At 30.3% G+C, this 23,825-nt stretch overlaps 3 protein-coding genes across 6 annotated transcripts; 2 read left to right on the top strand and 1 right to left on the bottom strand.

The window, feature by feature from the left end:
- The first annotated feature begins 3,282 nt into the window (after window positions 1-3,282).
- Window positions 3,283-7,568, top strand: LOC124913950 (transmembrane 9 superfamily member 7). Its single transcript, XM_047454395.1, has 7 exons — window positions 3,283-3,463; window positions 3,932-4,096; window positions 4,228-4,337; window positions 4,567-4,675; window positions 5,056-5,168; window positions 5,893-6,043; window positions 6,137-7,568. Exons 1-7 carry the CDS (start codon window positions 3,350-3,352, stop codon window positions 7,292-7,294), a joined length of 1,920 nt encoding a protein of 639 aa, XP_047310351.1. The 5' UTR covers window positions 3,283-3,349; the 3' UTR covers window positions 7,295-7,568.
- A 305-nt stretch (window positions 7,569-7,873) lies between these two features.
- On the top strand, window positions 7,874-10,722 carry LOC124914039 (U2 small nuclear ribonucleoprotein B''-like). The gene is made up of 10 exons (XM_047454503.1): window positions 7,874-8,256; window positions 9,165-9,227; window positions 9,327-9,408; window positions 9,481-9,561; window positions 9,702-9,768; window positions 9,858-9,903; window positions 9,986-10,080; window positions 10,167-10,236; window positions 10,324-10,406; window positions 10,507-10,722. The coding sequence occupies exons 1-10, from the start codon at window positions 7,969-7,971 to the stop codon at window positions 10,532-10,534; spliced, it is 903 nt and encodes a 300-aa protein (XP_047310459.1). The 5' UTR covers window positions 7,874-7,968; the 3' UTR covers window positions 10,535-10,722.
- LOC124914037 (inactive protein kinase SELMODRAFT_444075-like) lies at window positions 10,020-15,638 on the bottom strand. Of its 4 annotated transcripts, XM_047454500.1 has the most exons (12): window positions 15,453-15,638; window positions 15,191-15,367; window positions 14,591-15,104; window positions 13,724-13,878; window positions 13,532-13,626; window positions 12,203-13,209; window positions 11,963-12,123; window positions 11,795-11,871; window positions 11,572-11,719; window positions 11,333-11,482; window positions 11,050-11,256; window positions 10,020-10,044 (listed from the first exon to the last, which is right to left on the bottom strand). In XM_047454500.1, the coding sequence occupies exons 3-11, from the start codon at window positions 14,772-14,774 to the stop codon at window positions 11,098-11,100; spliced, it is 2,136 nt and encodes a 711-aa protein (XP_047310456.1). In that variant the 5' UTR covers window positions 14,775-15,104; window positions 15,191-15,367; window positions 15,453-15,638; the 3' UTR covers window positions 10,020-10,044; window positions 11,050-11,097. The 4 variants fall into 4 exon arrangements, with proteins under 4 accessions (XP_047310456.1, XP_047310457.1, XP_047310455.1 ...); XM_047454501.1 differs by lacking the exon at window positions 10,020-10,044 and having other exon boundaries at window positions 10,887-11,256; window positions 14,591-15,017; window positions 15,187-15,367; XM_047454499.1 differs by lacking the exon at window positions 10,020-10,044 and having other exon boundaries at window positions 10,887-11,256.
- Window positions 15,639-23,825: the final 8,187 nt, after the last annotated feature.

Raw genomic sequence — 23,825 nt, 5'->3', positions numbered from 1 at the left:
TTATAAATTTATAATGGTGGTAAAATGCGATCTGCTAGCTGTACACGTATGATCCATACTTTATGCTTATAAAAAATCCACACTTTATGGGCAGGCGCAAAAACTGGTGGGACCCGTTTGCATAAGCCAACGGGCCACCGACTTCATCCTCTCATTGGTCCATCGAGCATTCGGGCCGCCGCCCAACGCCTTTCTTAGGCGGTTATTGACCCGGGACCCGAGCTGGCCGCCCTCGATAACTGAATAATTTTTCTTTTTACATTTTCATTTTATTTAAAACAAGTCGTCGATAAGGCCACGAGGATTATTATTATCAATAGCCATTATATACTTTATTTCACTAATTTTTTATTGCCATACACTTTTTTCACTAATTGAATACTATAACCTATACATTTATTATCAATAACTTCTACTAGTTAATTTAATGTAAGTGTATTAGTTATGATATTTTTTAAAACAAACTCAAAATTCAATTAAAAGTAAAAAGTCTTTCACTTTTTTTTTTCTTACAGCCGGTCTTAGTTTTAACTCAACGTTTTCAGATAAAATTGAACACTTAATATTTTGATCTTTTAAATCAATTCTTACTATTTAGGTTAAATGTATTTCTCCCTTTTAAAATAAACTTTATACTACAAATTATTTTATAAATTATAATTTAATTTTAATGAATTTTTAATTAATATGTTTTTTATATTAACTTAAAAAACATTCAAATATAATCATGACTTCATATTTTAACTACATTATATTTTAGGTACAAAATTGAATTTTAATATTTATTTTCTTACAAATTCATTATAATACTAGTATCTCATATTGTTATCAATTTTTATTTCTTAGACGATTGTGCAGGTTATAAATCCATTTAATGATAAAATAAAACAATAAATAAATTGTATACATTCATTTGCCAATAATGAGAAAATATATTATTATTATAGACTGAGAAAGTGTTGAGCTCAAGTCATACTCCATTAGATATAAATCATAAGCTCGACTCTAATACTCTTAACAGCACGGAGTTTTGTTCCATTTTTTTTTTTTATAAAAACTAGTTAATGAAATTAATTATCTTATGATTAAAATAATACTAATATAATAGAAATATATATATATATATGTAAAATTGGATCAAATAAAAAATATTAAAAACCTGTATCAAACTAGCTCTAAAATTATTTTAGTTATTCAAGATCCAAAAAATCACACATCAGCCGTATTAACCAAATATTACACTACTCTTTATAATTCAATAGTATGATTTATTAGACTTATACTTTTTTTTTAAGATCCCTTGGAAATTTCCTTTCAAACAGTAATTTTGTTTATTATAAAGGATGTTTGAATGAAATTGTGAGTTGGGATAAGTTTATAAAAAGTCTTGCTTAATCTAATTTATGATTTTGTAACAAATTAATCAAATATTGTGGATCCCATGTTATTCTGATGCTAAATGAATAAGGAATTTTGATGATGATTTGATTGACAAAAACGTTCAAAGTAAACAATATGGTAAGTATGTCAGTTATGGCTATTTGTGCAAATAAACAGTAATTTGCTAATTAAATACATAGAGTTATTTGTATAAATCAATGTTGTATCATGCAGATATACTATCAATCTATTATAGACACACTAAACATTTGTTGAAATTATTATTTATCATAAATTTTAAAGTATTTCATCTCTCAATATTTTATAAATCTTATTTATTAATTATACAAAACAGGATTCGGATCTATTGTCCAGTATATGTTTTAATTCATGTCCATTCTTCAAAATCATAGAAGGAGATAAAAATAAATTTTATCAAAAAAGAGAAAAATTTTAAAAGATTTTGAAGAAAGAACAAGGTTTAAAACAACAAATGTGGCCCAATCAAACAAACTTACTTCCTGTTTAAAATGTTTCAACTTATATAAAGAGTAATGTTAATGATTTGTTTTAAAATAAGTAAAAATCAAAAGAATAGTGTGAATTTTTGCATAGTTGTAATTATAATCCTGAGTCCTAACTTCTCATCTAGAGTCTTTTATGATTAGATAATGAAATATAGTTTATGTAAAAAAGAGAATAAAAGATTTACAAGGCCTCACTTAATTTGTATCATATCAATTATGAACTCCAATATTTAGGTACAAACCGGACTAGATAAATGTTGGTTTAAGCCGGGTTCAACCTGCCCATTCCCATTTGTTGAAGTCTGAGCTTGTTGTATACTTGTATTCAGTAAATGACAAACAAACTCAACTTTTGAATGATTTTGACCTAGAAAAAGACCTAATCTTGTAAGTAAATTTACTAAAAATGTAACTAATTAAGCATTCAAAATAATATAACATTACATATAGGTTATAACCCCAAAAGATCAAATCATTACAAATCCATGACTTATTTGATAATTTTAATTGTTCTTACCCATACAAAAAATCAGATTTTGGGGTTCGATTCAAACCGTCTTTGACCAGAAAATACCCGGTTTATAGATAAACCGACCGATCAATTTAGATCTAACAGATAATCAACCTTTATTTTTGTCTAAACATTTGTACTTAACATACTTTCTTTAAAAAACTTTCCTAAGTTTGGATATCACAATAAGTTGAGTTGATTGTCACTATTTCAAATAATATTATAGTTGATATACTTTCTAAAAAGAGAGGCACATCTATCTACATTCAAATCAATTTAATAATATATTCTTGAAAATGTAACAGGTAAAAACAGATAAATATTGTTAGATCAAAACAATTGTTTTATAATGATAGTAATTAAGATAAGAGCAGAAGAGAAAGATTATGACATAATTATGATCATTACATCCTACCACCCGAATAATGAGTCATCTTGATACTATTATAAAACTTTTGGAGAGAGATTCCATTTTTTTTAGTATTCTTTTGATTTTATAACTTATAGATTTTATTATTAATGTTGTTATAATTGATTTGTAACTCTGTCATTTTTCTCCAATAATTATGAAAAATAATGTTTTCTAAATTTGGTATAGATGGATATTATTATAAATAGTGACTAGTGAGTTAACGTAACATTAAAATAATAAAATTAAAAAAATTGTTGAACAAGTTGAGGTTTGATGGAAGTGTCGGTCATTGAACTATACGAGTCTGTAATCCAAAAGTCAGGTGACAATTCTACATAATTTATAAGTTCAAGGGTGAATTTGTACATTTAGCCAAAACTTTCATAAGTGAGATTGGAAATAGTGCAAAATAATGTTTCTGCCAAAGTTAGATCGCTAAGTTTTCTTTCAATAATAATTTATATCAAGAGTCTCATTTCATCTTTCAAAGCTTGCTGTTTCTCTCTCTAGGATTTAGAGATGGGGAGTAGCTCCGGCTGGATTTCTGCTCTCTTCTTCGCCGTCGTCCTGCACCTATTCTCACCGGCGAACTGCTTCTATCTCCCCGGTGTAGCCCCTAGAGACTTCCAGCGGGTATGTTCATCATCGTTAATCAAGTGTATAATCCATTTCTGCTATTTTTATTTGATTTCTCTATCCTCTCTTTGTTGCAAGTCTACTTTTCTCGCGGCGATCCATGAATTTGTGTCGTTGATTTGTTTTGATATTGTCACACGGCTGCACTTGATTCTATTATATTAAAGATCTGATCTAGGGTTTTACTAGCTGTTATCTTCATCTATGATCTTTCTGTTTGTGTCTACTTCAATTAGATCTTGTTATATAGTTCAATTTCGATTTGGAAAATTGTCCTTTAGCTTCAATTATTAAAACTATTTTCCTTTTCCTCGTCAGTACGTGTTGGATATTTCTTTATTTTTATTCGTCTGCTTGTTGTTTTGTGCATCGGTGAATTGATTAATCAGTCATCACGTTGTTGTCTATAGTGCTTTTCTTTTTAGCTGTATATGCTTTCTGATGAATGTTATGCTATTGCAACAGGGCGATCCATTATACGTTAAGGTTAACAAGCTATCATCTACAAAGACACAACTTCCATATGACTATTATTACTTAAATTACTGCAAGCCTGAGAAGATTATGAACAATGCTGAAAATTTGGGAGAGGTTCTTAGAGGTGATCGCATCGAAAATTCAGTTTATACTGTGAGTATCTTCTGATATTCTCGTTTTTTTCTGGAATAGTCGGCGGCTATATTTGTGAAAATGAATTCCGTTTATTATTATTGAACACATATTAAGCAATCTGAATCTAACTAAATAGGAGAATGTTGTAGTTCAATATGAGAGAGGAGCAACCTTGCAAAGTAGCCTGCCGGAAAAAGCTTAATGCTGAGCAAGCGAAGAACTTCAAGGAGAAAATCGATGATGAATACAGAGTAAACTTGTAAGACCTGCATGTGAAGCATATTAAACTATAGCTGCCACTTTACCCACTCTACCTTTGTATTTTTCTAAAGTTTATTAGCATGATCATTCGGGCCTTCTCACCATTGTTCTTATCGCGATACAGTTAGAATTGCAAATTTTTGTGACATACATGACTATTTAACTATAGAATAATTAAATTCATTTTAAGTTATATTTGAACTGAAATGAATTTGATGTCTTTGCAGGATTCTTGACAATCTTCCAGTTGCTGTTCTTAGGCAAAGGAGGGATAATAGTCAATCAATCACTTATGAACATGGATTTCGTGTCGGTTTCAAGGGAAATTATCAAGGGGTAAGTTGCAATTTTAGGCCTTGTTTGAGGAAGGGTTATTTGGACTGTTATCCCATCATTCAAATCATCCACTTAAATACCAAATTACAGTTACTTTATTTCTTTTAACTCTTAAATATTAAATTAAAAAGATACTTTAGTCATTTAACCCAAATAACACCAAAAAATTATATCCATACCATCTAATCCCGAGAAAGAGAAATGCTTAGTTGAGTGAAGAGAAGAGTGCTTGAGGCCTATACTTTGTGTTGCTTTTTCAACAATCAAGATTTTTATTCTTTCAAAAAAACGGATTATTTAAAAAAAGAAGATAACAAAACTACATCAAACAAGCTTTGAATGTTCTTACATGCTTTCATTTGTGTATCTTACTTTTGCAGAGCAATGAGGAGAAGTATTTCATACATAACCACTTGAGCTTCCGTGTTATGTATCACAAAGATTCTGAAACTGATCTAGCCCGAATAGTAGGATTTGAGGTCTCACAAAACAGGTATTTTTCTATTATTCATTTGACCTTGGTTGTCAACATTTCAGACTTTACTTTTATTGACATTTCTATTAGAGCATATAATATACTAGATATGATATATGAGAGTGGACTTTTGAACCTGATATGAATACAGGTATACTTCAGCTCTCTACTGAAAGCTAAATTGGTGAATCTAGCAGAGCACATTATAAGCTAATACCATTTCTGTGAAATTTAGAAATTTGATAGTTGTTTAGGGTCCAGCTAGAGAACTGTCATAACAATATTCTTCTAAAGCCATCATATTTTTGAATAAAACCAGCTAATGCTTTAGGCCTTGTTTATTATTTCCAAATAATCCACTATCCAATCAACGATCACTTCTTCAATCACATCATTCAAACCATCAAACAAAATACTAAAATCCCCTTATTTATTTTTATAATATTTCAAAACACTAAATACCAAGGATATTTTGATAATTTTATTAAAATAATCCACTTTTACACCAAACTGTCCATATTTGAGTGTAGTTGTGTTCCTTGTTCCCGTTTTTCTTTTTTGGTTGGATATAACAGGATTACCACAGTATAATGTTTGATTGTTGATTTGTCCAAGCTGGGGATAGATTCAGATAGTCATTTTTCATATTTGAATTTTGTGTTGCACATAATCACAAAATATATTAATATCTTCTCATGGTGAATTATTTTTCTTTCTATTCACATTCATCTCACATGAACAGTATTAATCACGAGTACAAGGAGTGGGATGAGAAGAACCCTCAATTAACCACTTGCAATCAGAATACAAAGAATATTATTCAAGGCAGCACTGTCCCACAGGAAGTCGATACAGATAAGGAGGTGGTTTTTACATATGATGTGACTTTCAAGGTACAGCCATCTGACTGAAATTGAATGATATGCTCTTTTTTTTTTCTGTTTAAGGTTGATTACAGTTTAAAGATATTTATATTTCACATCCAGGAAAGCGAAGTTAAGTGGGCATCACGTTGGGACACTTACCTCCTCATGAACGACGATCAAATTCATTGGTTCTCCATAATAAACTCTTTGATGATCGTTCTCTTCCTATCTGGTATGGTGGCGATGATAATGATGAGGACTCTGTACAGAGACATTGCAAATTACAATCAGCTGGATTCTCAAGAGGAAGCCCAAGAGGAAACTGGATGGAAACTCCTCCACGGAGATGTTTTCAGGCCACCAATAAACTCCGGCTTACTGTGTGTCTACATCGGCACAGGTATCCAGATATTCGGAATGACACTTGTCACTATGCTATTCGCAGTCCTTGGTTTCCTATCACCGTCCAATCGCGGAGGGTTAATGACCGCCATGGTTCTATTATGGGTTTTCATGGGCTTATTGGCCGGTTACACTTCCTCGCGGCTTTATAAAATGTTCAAGGGCACCGAATGGAAGAGGATTACATTGAAAACAGCTTTTATGTTTCCAGGAATTCTATTTTCGGTGTTCTTTGTCCTGAATGCCCTAATCTGGGGTGAGAAGTCGTCTGGAGCAGTACCTTTCGGGACCATGTTTGCACTCGTTTGTTTATGGTTCGGTATATCAGTCCCGTTGGCATTCGTTGGCAGTTACTTGGGTTTCAAGAAACCGGCCATTGACGATCCAGTGAAGACGAATAAAATACCGAGACAGGTGCCGGAGCAGGCTTGGTACATGAAGCCTATATTCTCTGTACTCATTGGAGGGATTCTTCCATTCGGAGCGGTTTTCATTGAGCTGTTCTTCATCTTGACGTCGATATGGCTGAACCAGTTTTACTACATATTCGGGTTCTTAGCTATAGTGTTTGTGATTCTTATTATCACTTGTGCGGAGATAACGATAGTGCTCTGCTATTTCCAGCTGTGTAGCGAAGACTACCATTGGTGGTGGAGGGCATATCTCACTGCCGGATCATCTGCGTTGTATCTGTTTCTTTACTCGATCTTCTACTTCTTCACGAAACTGGAGATCACAAAAGTCGTGTCGGGAATTCTCTATTTTGGGTATATGTTGATCATATCGTACACGTTCTTCGTGTTGACAGGTACGGTGGGATTCTACGCCTGCTTCTGGTTCGTTAGAAAGATCTACTCCTCCGTAAAGATTGATTGATTGATTGACTCGACTAACGAAGAGGTCTGGGGGGTGGATATTTCTTGTAGCTTTTTCTCTTGAAGAAATATTAAAGTGGTGAGATTTCAATCTCAATGCAGTTATAATGGATAGTAATTTAGTGTTTGAGTGGGCTTCTTTTTATTTTTTTACTCTTTTGTAACTTTTTTTTTACTCTTTGTTTGGTTCATCATATCATCATCAATGTCAGCTACTACTCCTACTTCTTCCATAAACTATGCTCCCAAGTTGAGAAAGTAGCTTTTAGATGACTCGGCCATTCATTTTTCTTTTCCTTATTGTTTTTAGTAAAAAATATAGTTATAAAATTATCCTCCTGAGGAGAATTAGTTATTTATTTATAATATAATGTTGTCTTAATAATTTATTGAATTATTATATATTATTTTAAAATTCACAATACAAAACAAACTCCATGTTGTTCGTAATCGATTTAAATATTTAAAAAGTGTTGGAAAAGTTGAGGATATAATAAAAGTTGACGGGCTATTTTGGTGAGATTGTATAATTAAGGGGACAAATTTATAAGTCTTTTCAATCGGCTGGGGCTTTGGCGGGGAGTGATTTCTTTCCCTTTAGTTTCTTTCCCTTTAGTTTCAGCGGCATCATTTCCTTGATCATAACGCCATTTTTTCCTTGATCATAACGCCTAAATGGCTCACACTTACGCGGCTGCCTTTGATCCAAAGTATCATATGAATCAACCAGATCAGAGAGATGCGGTGTTTGATCCAAAGTATCATATGAATCAACCAGATCAGAGAAATGCGGTGTTTGATCCAAAGTACCATATGAATCAACCAGATCAGAGAGATGCTATCAACACTCTCTACATTTCTGGTCTTCCCGAAGACGTCAAAGCCCGAGAGATTCATAATCTCTTCCGTCGCCGTCCCGGATTTCAGTCTTGTCAGCTCAAATATACCGGCCGTGGGACTCAGGTTTCTTTATCATTTATCGTGTTTTGCTTGATCTGGTAGCATTCGTAATTTGGTTAATGTTCTCATAGCAGTCATCAGTCCTCGTTGATCACTAGGTTTTTGCTTTTTGTTTTTAAATTTCATCATCTAATTCCACTTGAATTAACATAAACAGCCTAACATCACTTGGATCAAAGTCGTGATCATCATTCTTGATCGATCTAGATTCATCATCTGTGTTGTCCAAACCTAAGACTAACACTAAACCTCTTAACAAGGCTAGAAGCATTAGTACAATCTTATGATGATAAAGTCTTTTCTGTCTGCACTTACTCACAGATTAGTTAGTACCTGCATCTTCTGTTTGTGTTAACATAACAACAACAACAAAAATATAAACACAGTGAGCATTCCATCTTAATGGAAGAGTTTTGGATACTTTACATGGCTGAGAGGGTTAGGTATTCGCTGATGAAGTTATTATGCTCCTTGGAAATCTGGTTTGTAGATTATAAGTACTACAATGAGTTAAAGTTAGATAAACATTTCATGAGGTTAAAATTACCATATTTTCTTTTCATATGCAGATACTGTCATTTCTATGGAATTGTGTTGATTTAGATACCTTTAGAACATTACATTTTTAAGAGCCATTTACTCCAATTGGTATTATTTAATTAGCTTATGTTTGTATTGCCTATATGTATTCTCGTATTAGTTAGAACATTCAAAATATCTCCAAAATATACGAAGAAAATTTTCTTTCTACAAAATTCTACACTATATAAGAATTTATAATTAGTAAAAAAGAATTCCTTTCAGAATCTTTCTTTCTCTGCAGGGTTGTGCACTCAGTATGTTTTTATAATATTTGATTGGCCTTTTTGTGTGCTTGTTTAGTGTAATGTGACATGCATCTGTCCTTGCAGGTTGTTGCATTTGCTACTTTTGTTAACAATTCATCAGCAATAGCAGCTCTACATTCACTAAATGTTAGTGGCATCCTTTTGTAGCAGATTCATGTGTTTTTAGTAAGGCTTGTTTAATGTATGTTCATATTTTTGCTAAGTTTTTCATGTATAATCATCCAGGGTGTAAAATTTGACCCCCAAAATGGATATACCCTGAATATTGAATTGGCAAAATCAAACTCTAGAAGAAAAATAAGTCCAGGTAATTATTTTAGCTATATTTTCTAGTATCTTATTTGTTGAAGTTGTTAAATTTGGTTTCTTTTTTCCTCAGGAAACAATGGAGCATATGTAATTATTGACAAGAGAAACAAATTTGCAACTGATAATAAACAAGAGGCATCAAGTGATGATGGTACTTACTACTGTTCTTTTTACTATCTTGATTTTGCATTACCCCATTTGAAAATACTTGGATTGAAAAACAAACATGAATGAAAATTTTCGTTTGCAAATACAGATCTCTCTTTTTAACATATATATGGTAAAGTGCAGAGGAAGAACCATCGCGGAATAATGAGCCTGATTTTAATGATAAAGATAAATTGGCGGTTAGAAAAAGGTTGACTTGCATGCAGAATGAATGATATGCATATCTCTTGTAGTTTTTGAATGTGGACCTTACAAGTTATTTTGATGTATTGTTGGCAGTGACGAAACATCGACTAATCATGTTAATGCTGTAGCAGCTGCTAATGTGAGTAAAAAAGAAAAATTAGAACCGATAGTTTGAATGTTCCTCTCTTATTGCTATTTTATTTGCATGTTGTTCATCGCAGGAACATAAAGAAAAGGGAGATGTTTCCACTACTTTATTTATTGCCAATCTAGGTCCAACCTGCAATGAGAATGAATTGAAAGAGGTTTTTTCTCAGTAAGCTTCATGAATGAAAACTCTCATTATTTCTTTAAACTGTTTTAGTTTTTTCTGACTTTATACTTTTTTTTAAATTGTGGCAGTTATCCTGGATTTAATATCATCAAGTTTCGGTCTAGAGTTGGAATGCCAGTTGCTTTTGCTGATTTTAAGGTAAAGTAAAAAAAAATGGTTTTCAAATGAATTTCCTGTTTTTATTAGAGGAAAACATAAGTTAGAAAATGGATGAAAATTTTACAGGAATTTCGACAAGCAAGCTACGCCATGGAAAGCCTACAAGGTCGCACATTACCATCATCCGACAGGGGCGGAATGCATATAGAGTATGTATTATGTATAGCAGTCTATTTTTTTTTTCATTCACATGAATTTTCATCTTCCAAACTGACTTGGTTACAATCGCGACTCTTGTTCTTCCCTCAGGTTCGCTAGGTCTAAAATGAGGAAGTAATATAATATAAGGAAACAACTAATGTTTCCTTGCGGGGATTTTTGCACTTCATTGAATTCCCATTGCGGGGATTTTTGCACCGTTATGAACTTGTATTGCCGCACTTTGTATTATATAATTTGACATTTTAGACAATTTGAAATATTAACTTTAATGAAGGTTTACCAATTAGGCCTGGTTGGATAAAACATATTTAAATAATCCGGATTAAGATCCTACATAGAATGGGCTTTTATTAGAAAACGTTTTCATACTAGTGGTTAGCAATGCTGTATAATTGCATAAAACATGGTTTGGCATATTATTCTAAGGTCACAAAAATAAGAACATTTGGAGAAAAGGAAACAGAATATTGAAAAGCTGTCTACTCAAATGGTTTCTTTCTAATTGACACAAGCAACAACATATATCATCATCCTAATGCACCTCTCCACTCAATTCAATCCATTCCACTCCACTACACTATACATAAAATCTAAGATTGCAGCAAAAAAACAAAAACAAAAAGCACTTACCCAAATTTCCATCCTTGCTTGATTGAGGCTGTCGTCCTAAAAGAAAAACTATCGCCGTCTCTTTTGTGAATCAAGAGAGAGCTTCCCGTTTAACCCTTCCTTGGCATCTTCTAACCACATCCTCCCACTCCGGCTTCCAACATCAAGTCCTGAACTCAACAGGCGACCTGAATCCGAAATTCCATCCCCCTCTAGTATCCTAAGCACCTTTTAACACCAACAAAAACAAATACATAAATAAATAAACTGCCCCAATTTTGAAAGGGGAACAACTTTATTTTACCTGTGACATGCGAGGTCTAGATTGAGGATCCCGCCTTACACATGAAGAAGCAGCGTGTAACATGTTATACACCTCTTGTTCATCGAATTCACTTCCCATTCGCGGGTCTATTAGTTCCTTCAATGCATTTTCTTTTAGCAGTGGACGTGCCTGTCACATAATAAATCATGTTAATTCTTCCCTATATATATATAATCTTACAAAACAGGACAAATTCATTTTTTTAAAATAAACATTACCCATTCAATGAGACATTGCTGACCCCTTGGCCGATTAATATCCACTGCTTTTCTTCCCGTGACTAGCTCTACCAATACCACCCCGAACGAATAAACATCAGCTTTCTCTGTTATCTGACCGCTTTGAGCATATTCAGGAGCCAGGTAACTGCATTTTTATTTATATATAGAATGTCATTACCACTACATTTCAAAATCCTAATGTAAATAATCCAATGCATACCCAAATGTTCCTAGTACTCTTGTTTCCACCCCCAAGTCTCCATCCGGTTGCCATCTTGCCAAGCCAAAGTCTCCAACCTAACAAGAAATTAACAATCTATATTTATCATTCAAATCATCAATCAAAATACTCATTATTTAAAAAATATATATATAATTTTTTCAGTACCAGTGGTTCAAAATCATGGGTGAGGAGGATGTTGTTGGGCCTCAAGTCTCTATGGACAATGCAACCAACTCTGCATTCCTCATGAAGGTACCGTAAACCTCTGGCTGCTCCAACAGCTATCTTTTGCCTTGCAGACCACTCTAATGGAGCTCTTTGACGGCCTGTCAAAATCATGAAAAAGGTCATGTTTATCAATTAGGAAAATGGATTGAAGCTGAAAATTAGGTGTGTTATTATTACCATATAAATGCAAATCCAGTGAGCCATTACAGATATACTCATACACCAATAACCGTCTTCCTTCCTCGATGCAGAACCCAATCAGCATTACGACATTCCTATGTTGAGCACAACTAAGTACTTCAACTTCAGAGCAAAATTCTTGATCTCCTTGAGAACTTGCCAACTTATGTTGCTTAACAGCAACTGTTTGACCATCCAACAAGACACCTCTATGAACAGAACCGTAACCACCTTCTGCCAAAAAATTAGCTTGAGAAAATCCTCCTGTAGCCAGTTCCAGCTCGGCATATGTAAACCATCTCGGGGGTTTGCCAAAAACAGGAGCCTTATGCTGACATATGGAACAAAGAGGAGGAGGGCCAAGAGTTGTATTTCGGTTGAGGGAGATTGCATCTCTCACATTTCCATTATAATCTGTATCGTGTCTGTATGAAGGTGATCCAAAACCAGCATCTCGATCATTTCTGGAGAATTTCTCCATCAAGGTCTTAGTTGCTGAGTTTTGCTGCTTCCTGGGATTTGATTTCAGAGAACAGCTTTCATCAACATCCATAATACTATCCATCCATGGCTGGAAACCTAGACTTCTCGATGATTGAGAATAGTCTGTTTCGGTCTCAGAACCTGAATCATCAAAATCTTGAATTTGTTTTGTTCCAGAAATTTCCACTTTTTTCAGCTTCCCACTTAGTTGAGGAATAAAAAATGGTGAAGTCCCGGGATCAGAGCTTGTGCTGACAGACGATGTGGCTGGCTCTGTTGCAGTGAATGTCTCTGGACTGCTAGTTGGAGTCACAGCAGGTCCTCGTATGGAATCCACATTCTTGCTCTCCTTTCTGGGTTGTCTCTCAGGTGTCCGGCTTAGTTGAGATGATGCAGCTTTAGTTTCCTTTTTCGGGGAGCCAGCCAAAATCAACCGCAAAACTTTTGGCTGGGAACGCTTCATAACGACAATGTTGCATTGCAGCTCTTCTATGCATTGCTTCTTTTCATACTTCAAATGCCTAAGGGATGATGCCAAAGAAAGGAATTCAATGAACTCATAGATCGAGCTAAACATATCATTTAGATGAGTTCAAAAATATAATTATTATTGACTAGTTAGAGCTGGTTTCCTACATGCATGATGATGGTCAAGACATTATATCGTATGAATCAAAATACACTTTATCTTTTATGTTTGGGAGATATTGATGTTTGTAATATCTTTTTTTCCGCTTGTTCTTCTATTGTTAACTCTTTATTTCGGTCTTCTTAATATAAGTTTGATTGTAGAAAAGAAAAAGCTAAACATACAATAAAAGGCAAGTAGTGTTAAGAAATTACTTGTCCAATATGACCCAGTTAGCTGCAACTTTCTTGGCCTCAGCCGCAACTGCTCCACTTGGTGATCCAGAAACAATCTTTATATTAACATTTATCTAATTGAACACAATCAAATCAAGAAAGTGTTAGAAAAATACAAAAACAAAAAGAGCTTCAAGTGAGAACAAGAAAAGAGTTTCATTCAAGACTTGCCTTATTAGGATCATAAACATCATGTAGCTGAAGGATCATCTGGGAACAAGTATCGGTTAGATCAGATTTCTGATCAGAACTTGTCCCAGCACTAGACTTTTTGTGTCCATTGGCACAATCTCCAGCAAATCTAGGAAAACCCCATAATCTCCTTCCTGGTGAATAATTATTTCCATGTTACCCTCCAAGGATATTTCAAGAACAGATAGGGTTACTAAGAAAAAAGAATGATACACTTGTACAAATTAAGATCCAGAAAAATTAATGATTTTTTTTTTCTTAGAAAGAATCGCAAACAGAAAGCAAAAAAAAATCTAACAATCATTCTATCAGATTTGTCAAATCAGGAATATTTTGTTGACTCATTCTTTTCACAAAAGTCAGATTTTAATATGTACTACAGAAGAAAAAGAGTATGAACAGCTATACCAATCAGGCTTGTTCATGGGTAATAAAGGATAAGTGAAAATAGAACAATTACACTTTCAGAGTTACCCTCACTCACGAGAATAAGAATGAACTGGAACAAATCATAATGCAGATTCTGTTCAAAAACAAAGCTTGTGACATTTTTGGTAGATAAAACAAAAAGAAAGACAAAATAATGATGTAAATAGTGGCAGAAAGCTCTGTCAAGTTAGGGTACCAATTTTTCAACTCATTAGGCTATTTGGAACCATAGCTATAATCAGACCTAGAAGTATATTTGTACATTGAAATGGAAACAGTTTCAGCAATTAGGTCAAGAATCAAGACGATCGTAGTTTGAATTGACTCATGGTTATGAACCAACTCGATCTAAAATTTCAATCGCAAGAAAAAGAAATCCAGGAATTAAAAATGAATCAAGAAGAAAGAAGAAGGTACCAGGACTTTGTGAAGGTACAACGACGAGGAGAGTAATGCAGTCTCCTGGCTGAACAACATGAGTCAGAGCCCACACGAGAGCAGTCTTAGAAATCTCCCTTGACGCCTTCACTGCGACCACAACCTTTTCCGCGACATCGGAGCCTTTCTCCAGCTTACCTCCACGCTTCAATTCTCGGTTCATTATACTTAACTTTCAAACAGGAATCTCTTCTTTTCTTCTCTTTATGCCTCCTCTTTCACTCTGAAGATCTAGTTACAAGGAACTTAATGTCGAGTAGATTTCACTCTGCTCGCTTCAGAATAAACAATCAAACACTTTCTCCGATCACTATACGGAAATAACACTTGAATGAACTGTTCAGCGAACTATTTCATCAAAGTCAACCGCCTTCATCCACTCAGGTCAGGTGCATGAGACTGTTCCCTAGATCCAAAATCAGTACAGAAGATGTGACAATACCTCAAAGCTAAAGCATCAGAATCTTCACGTGATAAACACTCAACTACCTGCCTGCAAGAAATTAGAATCCAAAAGCACAAAAATAAATAACAGTCTCAAAAATCTGCTAGCTGATGAACCAAGGGACGGGAACTTACACTATATCAACAGTCCGCCTTTCAAATCTGGAATACCGAAGGAGAATCGAAAGAGATGGACGAATTCAAAATACTTGGATTATGAAATGGTGTAGGTTTTCAAGGATTGTTTGAGCGGCCGATTCAAAATTGACGAAGAAGCTCAGCTCCAATCGTTACATCTCCATCAAAGGACATCTGCAAAGAAAGATATAATGAAGGTCTCTAGAATCATTACATGTTAATAAGATGTACAAATTTATACATAAAACTGTAAGCATACAATTTAACCCATGCACATGTACACGTTATCTGATTGGTGTAATTTAACCGCATTAAGTTTGTAGCAGTTGCACCGCTGAATTGTCACGTACACCAATCTCTCTCTTCTTTCTCTTTCTACTCTCTACTCTTTCTCTCTGCTGCTCAGCACTGATCAATGGCGGAAATTGTAAATGTCATTTACTACTACAGTTTATTAGGCAGGTTTTCAGTGGGAATTGTCGAGGGAGAGGGAGGAAGAAGAAGAAGATGGATGCATGTCCTAAACTACCCCTTGTTTTTAGAATATATCCAAAATGCCCCTTTGCTCTTTCCGCCGGTATTGTGGTATACCATTTGTAAAATTCAAATTTTAAAACAAATAACTGATATTTGGTTAATATAATAATTTAGAAATGTTTATATCTTGTTTTCTTTCCTCTTTTATGAATTTTAATTTTGGATTGATTTGATACTTTATTTGGTCACACAATGTGTTTAATATTGATGGTTACAAGATTTTTCTGTTTTAACAACAATCTCTGTATAGTATAAACTTTACTGGGTTCTTTATTATAATATAAGTTCGATTTTAAACATTTAAATTATAGATTTTATTTAATAAAATAAAAAATATAGAACGAAGCAAAATAGCCTTGGTAAGAAGATAAATGGTATTTCGGTAAATAAACTCAAAACATATCCCTTATTTTAGTGGCTGTCGCGATCCAGATTTATATTAAATAATACATGTTATGCAATTAATTATAGATGTGATATTTACACATGCTTCCTCTTTGCTTTGAATGTGTTTAATAGAGGACTGGTAACTGTATTTTAAATATTTTACCAATTAATTTAATATTTCATCAATTACATTAAAAGGCAGTTTGAGCAAATTCCATGGTTTTAACGTCACATTGAAGATTAAGCTGATAAATTTACACTTTTATATTAAATTTCTCAGATTCATTTTTCTATTCAATTATTTCATAATTGATCATTTTATATATATATTTTTTTTAATATAATCAATAATTTGATGAGATGTTAGAATATTGGGATGATTTTATTAAATTAAATAATCAAGAGGAAGGATGATATTTATCCTAAAAGACAAATAATTAATTAATTAATTGATTAATGTGACGAAGAGAAGGATTAGGCAGCCTAGAAAGAGATCCTTGGCGTCAGATTTGTACACTCCCCGAACAACATTAAACACTATAAATAATCATATATACTATAATTAATTATTTAATTAATTACCCATATCTCTCTCTTAATAGTAGAGGTAATTAATTTAACCATAAATGTCGGAAGGTTGTTTTTTGTCCTCTTCATTTTTATATGCTCCAGTTTTCTATTCCAAAATTATATTTTATTTTAAGAAGTTATTACAAAACTCACGTCATTGCTCAAAATTTTAAATTATGATATTTGTAATGAAAATCCAATGGAAGATATTTTGTATTTGTCCGCTTATATTTGATAGAATTCAATTAATTCTTTGTATCTGATATATTTGAAAACATATTTGTTTGTTATTGATATTTTTTGTTTCTGATCTAGAATTTTTATAAATTTGTCCTTTTGTATTTCTGTATTTCAGTATTTAAATCTGATCTTATGATATGACAAAACTTGATGGAAAACAAAAATTCAAATGAAGTTTAAATATCAAGACCAAATCCCAAGGTAATTTATTAGCGTTGGGCCCAATGTTTTTACTATTTATTGCCCATTTCTATCTCAACACCATTATAGTTCAAAAAGTTTAAAATTAACTATGAAAGGAAAACGTGATGATTGATGTAGGCCTTTTCTGATTTATTGTAATGTTGATTTTAATCTTTTTGATAATCTCGATCCCACAATCTAATATATTTTTAAAATATATATATTTGATTTATTCGACATTTCAACTTGTCAGAGACATTTATGGTCTGGCTGGCTAACGTACCATTGAATTGGGTACTATTAAATACAAAATGTTTGTTTCATTTCATGCCATTCCAAACTATATATTATAAACTCTTCATAAGTTAAATGCTTCTATTCCAAGCATTTGTTGGGAACTTTGAAAGATCATAAATGTTTTCAATTAATGGTATAGATTGCATAAATTGGCTATAGACATGTTCTTTTCCTCTCTTTTTTTCTTTCTTTATTTTTTTGCTATATTAGTGAAAAATGATTCATTATTGAGAGAAAATATATTTGGATCCTTGTTTGAATTGATATTATCTGAATTAGGGTAAAAGTGAGTTATGTGGATTTTAGAGAAATTGATCAAAATATAATTATTATTTAATATTTAAAATATTGTAAAAACTTAAACAAACATATTTTAGTTTATAATTTAAATAATAAAATAGTATATTCATATGTAGTTTGGGGGCTTGTTTGAGTAAAGAGTTTTATCATAATTTTATTTTTATTTTTTTTAAATATAAGAAAAAACTGGTTTTTAAAATTTGAAAATTAATTTACATTTTGACTTTAGAGGATATGGTGTAGGTGAAATAACGATGGTTTAGAGAGATAAAATAAAATTAGAGAGTAATTTTAGTATTTAAATAATAAAATTATTTGATTTAATAATTAATAAAATATTTGAATTTTGGGATAAAAATATGTTTTATCCTAGAAACTCTTCCATCAAACGAGCTATAAGTATGTGGATTTTGAAATTTTACACAGTTCTTTATATATAATTTTTTTTTTATTAAAATATCATTCGTTTTACCTATCAAATAACTTGTTTTATTGACTAAAATATATATTTTTTATTTTTATTAAATTTAAATTTTAGAAATAAAAAAATATCTCAATAATTAAACTAAATAAAAACTCAAATAACTTATTTATTTTATCAAATATATATATATTTTAACAAAACCTAACCAAACTAAGATTAACTCGCACTTAGAGCTCCTTTGATATTGAAGTATATAGTCATATATTACATTTTATTTATTTTGAAGTATATAGTCACTGGATTAAATAAATAAATGTTTTATTTTATTAAAATTTTAGAATACAAAAAGTGAATATAATAATTTATAACAATTTAAAAATCACATAACATATGTTTTTAAAATTCCAAAATAAAAACCCAAACAACCCAACATCAAACAAAACTCTTAGTGAGTAGTAACCTTATTCGCCATAGATTTTGGGGAAGAATTCGAGTATTTCCAATGTGAATCGAAATTAGTATATATCAATGAGATTCCTTTTATCATAGTATAAGTATTAATTTTGAGAATGAAGTTGGTAGGTAAGATTGAGATTAATTAGTTTAAAGATTAGAAAAATTGTCTGGTTATTGTCTAAATGTGTTAAATCCCTATCAATATTGAGAGGGGTTAAAGTTATGGTAAGTCACTTTCGTAATGAATATATTGTCATCATTATAATTTAAACTTTGATGTAGAATTAACACAAACTGAAAACTTTACGCTAAAGCAAAAACAGAACATGCAAGTTTGGCTCTAAATTGCATGGACAATCCCTATCTATGGACCACCTCCTGTCAACCCTAATTAAGGCCTTGTTTGTTTTACATTTTTTTTTTTTTTTTTTGAAAACTACTTTTAAAATTGAAGAAAATACATTTTTTATTGCTAAACAAATATTCTTATTTTTGTTCATTTTTATATGTACCAAATTAGTTTGTTTTTTGGGGGATAAAATTTGAAATAATTAAAACTGACCCAAGAAACAAAAAAAGGGCAATAATGAACTGGTCAATTTCAATCCATTGGGAGGTTACCCCTACCCTACGTCCCTACTGCCTTTCAATTTGGCTGTTACTTTCGTAGCAGATATATCACATTGCATTCATCATTTTCTCCCATCTCGTGGACCACCTCTATTTCAGTTTTATTTTTTCAAATAATATCAAAATTTCAATTATAATCATTAGTTTCTTACTAAAATATTACAAATTTCAAAAAATATGATGGGTTCTTAAGAATCCTTCAAACCAAATCAGTCAAATATTCAAAGTGAGTTGATAACTAACTAACTTGTACATTTGGAGACAGCTTCATTATCTACTACCATTACCATAGAAGGATGAGAACCAAACAATATCAAGGAAATATAAATATAAGAAACTTATTAAAGATATCCTTAACTAAAATTGTAAAATGTTACAAAATTAATGAACAAATATGCTCTACATTTATATAAAAAAAAACAATATTAATTGCTATAGAAGAAAATCACAGGCATTAGAAGAAGAGGGCCATAAATCTAGTAAAGAGGGAAACCAGAAATAAATAAATAAATAAATTGTGTTATAATTTTTAAAAGAGAGGGACTTGAAAATTTGTCAATTTTATTTATTATATCCAAATGGATTGTGTTAATAATTTTTATTTTCTCCCTTTTTAAATAAAATGATCTGTGATGGAAGCCAAGGATGAATAGTCATTTAGGGTTTGTTTGATGTAATGCTATTTTTTTATAAATAATTTTAATTAATTTGTGACAATAGTGGTTCATAAGATATTAAAGTTCACCAAATTTAATTCTCATTTAGGTTGAAGTGAATATCATGACCATGAGACAATTCTAACCTCCTCTATTAAAACAAATATTTTTTAAAGTAATTTGATAAAAAAAAAAAATAAATACTAAATTTTTATTTAATATTTAAATCTAAAAAAATGTTAAGAATAATTTAAATAATTAAAGATGATATAGATGAGGTTATTGAAATTAAATTAATATAACCTTATATGAAACAAACAAGACCTAATTATTGACTATTATGAATGCGACTGCCTTCACAAATCCCAAGTATTGAAAAAGATGGCCTTCCCAACACATGAAAATGATATATAAACTTAAAATATTTCAAAAGGCTAAAACTAATCAACAAATTGCTATATAATTAGTACAAGAGTCTTTGGAGTTTGGATTATAATTAAATTAGCCGCCTCAAAAACATATTATTATTATTATTGAATAAAATAGTATATACATGTAAAGTTGTTTTTATTCAATTCACAAACATAATTTAATTTATCTGAAATTATATTTAATTTTGTAAATGTTTATTAGTTGTTTTAATCCAATCATTCTTCTAATCACATCAACATTATACATTCACATATTTAAAATAAAAAATCGAAATTTGTTGTATACAGCTCACGGTGTAAAGAGGTTCGTTGTAGATTTTGGGCCCATAGTGTATTTTATTAATTAATTTTAATCTAAGACAAAATCAACCCAGAAAGTTTTTCCTGTCAATATTTCTGATCGCCACTGTTCTCACTTTTGTCATATTAGCTGTTTTTTTAATCATTATTTCAATTTTTTTTATAAAGTAATTATAACATCTATTTTTAATATTCATAAAATTACCAAAAAAGTCATTATTAATCATTTCCACACATCCCATTCCAATATTTCTTTATTTTTTTCATCAATTTTAATAATGTCACGTTTAATGTAAAAATAGAACATTAAAATCAAGTTAAATTAAAGTGAGATTATAACTATATAGTTATGTACTATCTTTTTAAAATAATAAATTTTAACTTTTAAAAATATATAATACAATGTTTAACATATTCACTTTTACAACTTAAAATATAATAATCAACATTAAACACCTAATCTTCAATTTTTAAACCTGATTTACAGCAGAAATTTAAATAACACAAGATTGTATGAGTAAGGAAAATGGTCATGTCTAGCATCAATAATATAGTACATTACTGTCCCCCAAATATTTTGGCTCATTTCATTCATTAAATGCTCAATCACAATAATGCATATTCAAGAAGTGGGTCGATTTAATTTTATGTCCCCTCTTAGATTAAGACAATAATGCATAACTAATATGTGGGTCGATTTATTTTATTCCCACTTTATTAGATTAAGACTATATTTTATTTGCATATCTAAAATTATTTAAATATATTCATTTATACTTTTTAAAACATAAACAAAATGTTTACATTAGATTCTCATTCATTATTATATTTTATTTCTTGTCACAAAAGATTTTAACCAATAGTTTATTATATTGAGGGTTCAATTTTATTGAAAATATTTTAGTTAAAGTGAAATAAACAAACAATTTATTTTTATTATTAAAACTGAATTGAATTGAGATTGTGTTAATTTTTAAAAAATTATTTTTTTAATATAAAGAATATTTATCAAAAATAAAAATTAATATATATGAGATAATATAGTTTCAAGTTATTGGAAAATGAGGTCTAGTCAAAAGCAGCCCAATAATATATGGGCCATTGGCACATGTTTTCGTATTGGACAACAAAAGCCTGCTGGCAGTGGACTACTAAACTGCATTTATAAAATGGAGATGTTTTCCCACATTTCTCATATTCTCAACCCGCCTTCACTCCTCAATTAACTCCAAATTATTTATTTATCTATATCATTTTTATATATTTATCTTTCTTATTTAATTTAATTTAATTTATTTTATTTTATTATTAAGTTTTTTTATTAAATATAATTAATTAATTAATTTTTAATATGTTTTTTTAACTTTATTTATTTAATTAAAATACAAAATATTATTATTTTTATATTATAATTATTTAAAATATATTAAATATTGAAATGTGTACTAATTTAATAAAATATAAATATTTAATATTTTATTATATTAATTATATATATATTTTTTAAAATACTTATAAAAATCATTTTTTTTTATAAATAAAATTATTTAACAAATAAATAAGATAAAGTTTTTAATATATTATATATTAATAATTAGTCAAATTAAATATAATAAACGATAACATTTGCATAATATTTTTAATAATATTTTTTATTAAAATATTTCATATTTAACTTTTTAAAATATTTATTTTATATAAAATTATTATTTTATTTTAATTAATTTATTATAATTTTATTATTAATATATAACATTTAAAATTAATTATATATCTTTTAGATTTTTTATCTTTTAAATAGAAAAAAATATTAAAAATTAATTAATTAATTATATTTAATGATAAAAAAACTTAATAATAAAATAAAATAAAATAAATAAAATAAATAAGATGAAAGGTAAATATATAAAATTAATAGGAATAAATAAGTAATTTTTGAGTTAATTAAGGAGTGGGATGGGACAGTAACATGGGAGGGTTGGGAAAAACAATTTGCTTATAAAATATTATAAAATATAGATCGGTAAATGGATATTAAGAAAAAGAGAAATTATTGTGAAAGAGAATTTGAAAAGGGAATTTGAGATGAAATTACTTGGGTTTGTGTAATTTTATTCGTTGAAAAATTAACAATTTTTTTTCTCACTTTTTATCATTTTTACGGCGAGTTACAATAAGATAAACCAAGCTGTCAACAATGATACGATAAATAACATAATCTTCCAAAGGAGTGTCATCGGACGAAAAATATTTAGCATTGGTCTCAAGAGGTGTATCAACAATTCACCCGGACATTGACATTGCGCATGCAGTTCATGTGGTTAATCAATTTGTCATCGCCCCTACTACAGTTCATTGGGATGTTGTTATTCATATTCTCAAGTATCTTCGAGGCACTTAATTTCATAGTCTCATGTTTCCTTCTATTTCTTCATTAGAATCGCGTGCTTACTCTGATGCAGATTGGGCTGGTGATTATACGGACCGCTCGACCACTGAATATTGTATTTTCCTCGATAATTTGCTTATTTAATGGAAAAACAAGAAATAGGTTTGACACGCATTCCATTCCTCATTCACTTTTTTTAAAATCTCTCACCATATCACTCTCTACCAAAATAATACATGGGCAATGACATTCATTGGATAACAAAAGCCTATTGGCCCACTGAGTCAATGATGAATTATAATATCCCAACTGCATTTATAAAACTTTACGAATGTAAATGGATCGTTACTAATTTAATCCTCTCAAATTTTAAATTTAGTGGGCCAATACTGGTCTGGTTTTACGGGCCTATATTTCAAGGTCCAATTGACAAACTATCCTCTATTTGTCATTTTTTTAAAATAGGTTTCCTTCCTCTTGTTTTTTTAGATTTAAAAATAAAATAAAATATATATTTTTTTTAATTAAATTACTTAATTTATCAATTAATATATCATAATATTATTTCTTTATAATTTTAGATTATTAAATTATAAAAATATTTTTAGTAAAATAACTTATTTACTTAAAAAAAAAATACATTATATATATATATATATTTGTTTATCCTGAATTTCACCTTAAAAACCCTACACGAATTACACTTTTTAAATATAATTTATATTAAATAATTTGCTTAGGGTTTTCTCAACAAAAAAATATTCCATTAAATTAAATTTGTCAACATTAATTTAAGACATGATGCCTTTTCAAATTATAATTGTAGGAAAAA

This window comes from Impatiens glandulifera, chromosome 9 (genome assembly GCF_907164915.1).
Source record: "Impatiens glandulifera chromosome 9, dImpGla2.1, whole genome shotgun sequence".
Classification (NCBI taxonomy): domain Eukaryota; kingdom Viridiplantae; phylum Streptophyta; class Magnoliopsida; order Ericales; family Balsaminaceae; genus Impatiens; species Impatiens glandulifera.
Note: the sequence above shows the minus strand (reverse complement) of the source record. Positions and strands in the feature narration are given on the sequence as shown.

Bases quoted from the DNA above. Each gene is read 5' to 3' on its own strand.
- LOC124914039 (XM_047454503.1), top strand. From the start codon at position 7,969: ATGGCTCACACTTACGCGGCTGCCTTTGATCCAAAGTATCATATGAAT. The intron at 9,228-9,326 runs GTTAGTGGCATC...ATAATCATCCAG, and splicing joins CAGCTCTACATTCACTAAAT to GGTGTAAAATTTGACCCCCA. The intron at 9,904-9,985 runs GTGAGTAAAAAA...TGTTCATCGCAG, and splicing joins ATGCTGTAGCAGCTGCTAAT to GAACATAAAGAAAAGGGAGA.
- LOC124913950 (XM_047454395.1), top strand. From the start codon at position 3,350: ATGGGGAGTAGCTCCGGCTGGATTTCTGCTCTCTTCTTCGCCGTCGTC. The intron at 3,464-3,931 runs GTATGTTCATCA...CTATTGCAACAG, and splicing joins CCCCTAGAGACTTCCAGCGG to GGCGATCCATTATACGTTAA. The intron at 4,338-4,566 runs GTAAGACCTGCA...ATGTCTTTGCAG, and splicing joins GATGAATACAGAGTAAACTT to GATTCTTGACAATCTTCCAG.
- LOC124914037 (XM_047454500.1), bottom strand. From the start codon at position 14,774: ATGAACCGAGAATTGAAGCGTGGAGGTAAGCTGGAGAAAGGCTCCGAT. The intron at 11,720-11,794 runs GTATGCATTGGA...ATAAAAATGCAG, and splicing joins AGAGTACTAGGAACATTTGG to TTACCTGGCTCCTGAATATG. The intron at 11,483-11,571 runs GTAATGTTTATT...ATTATGTGACAG, and splicing joins AGCAATGTCTCATTGAATGG to GCACGTCCACTGCTAAAAGA.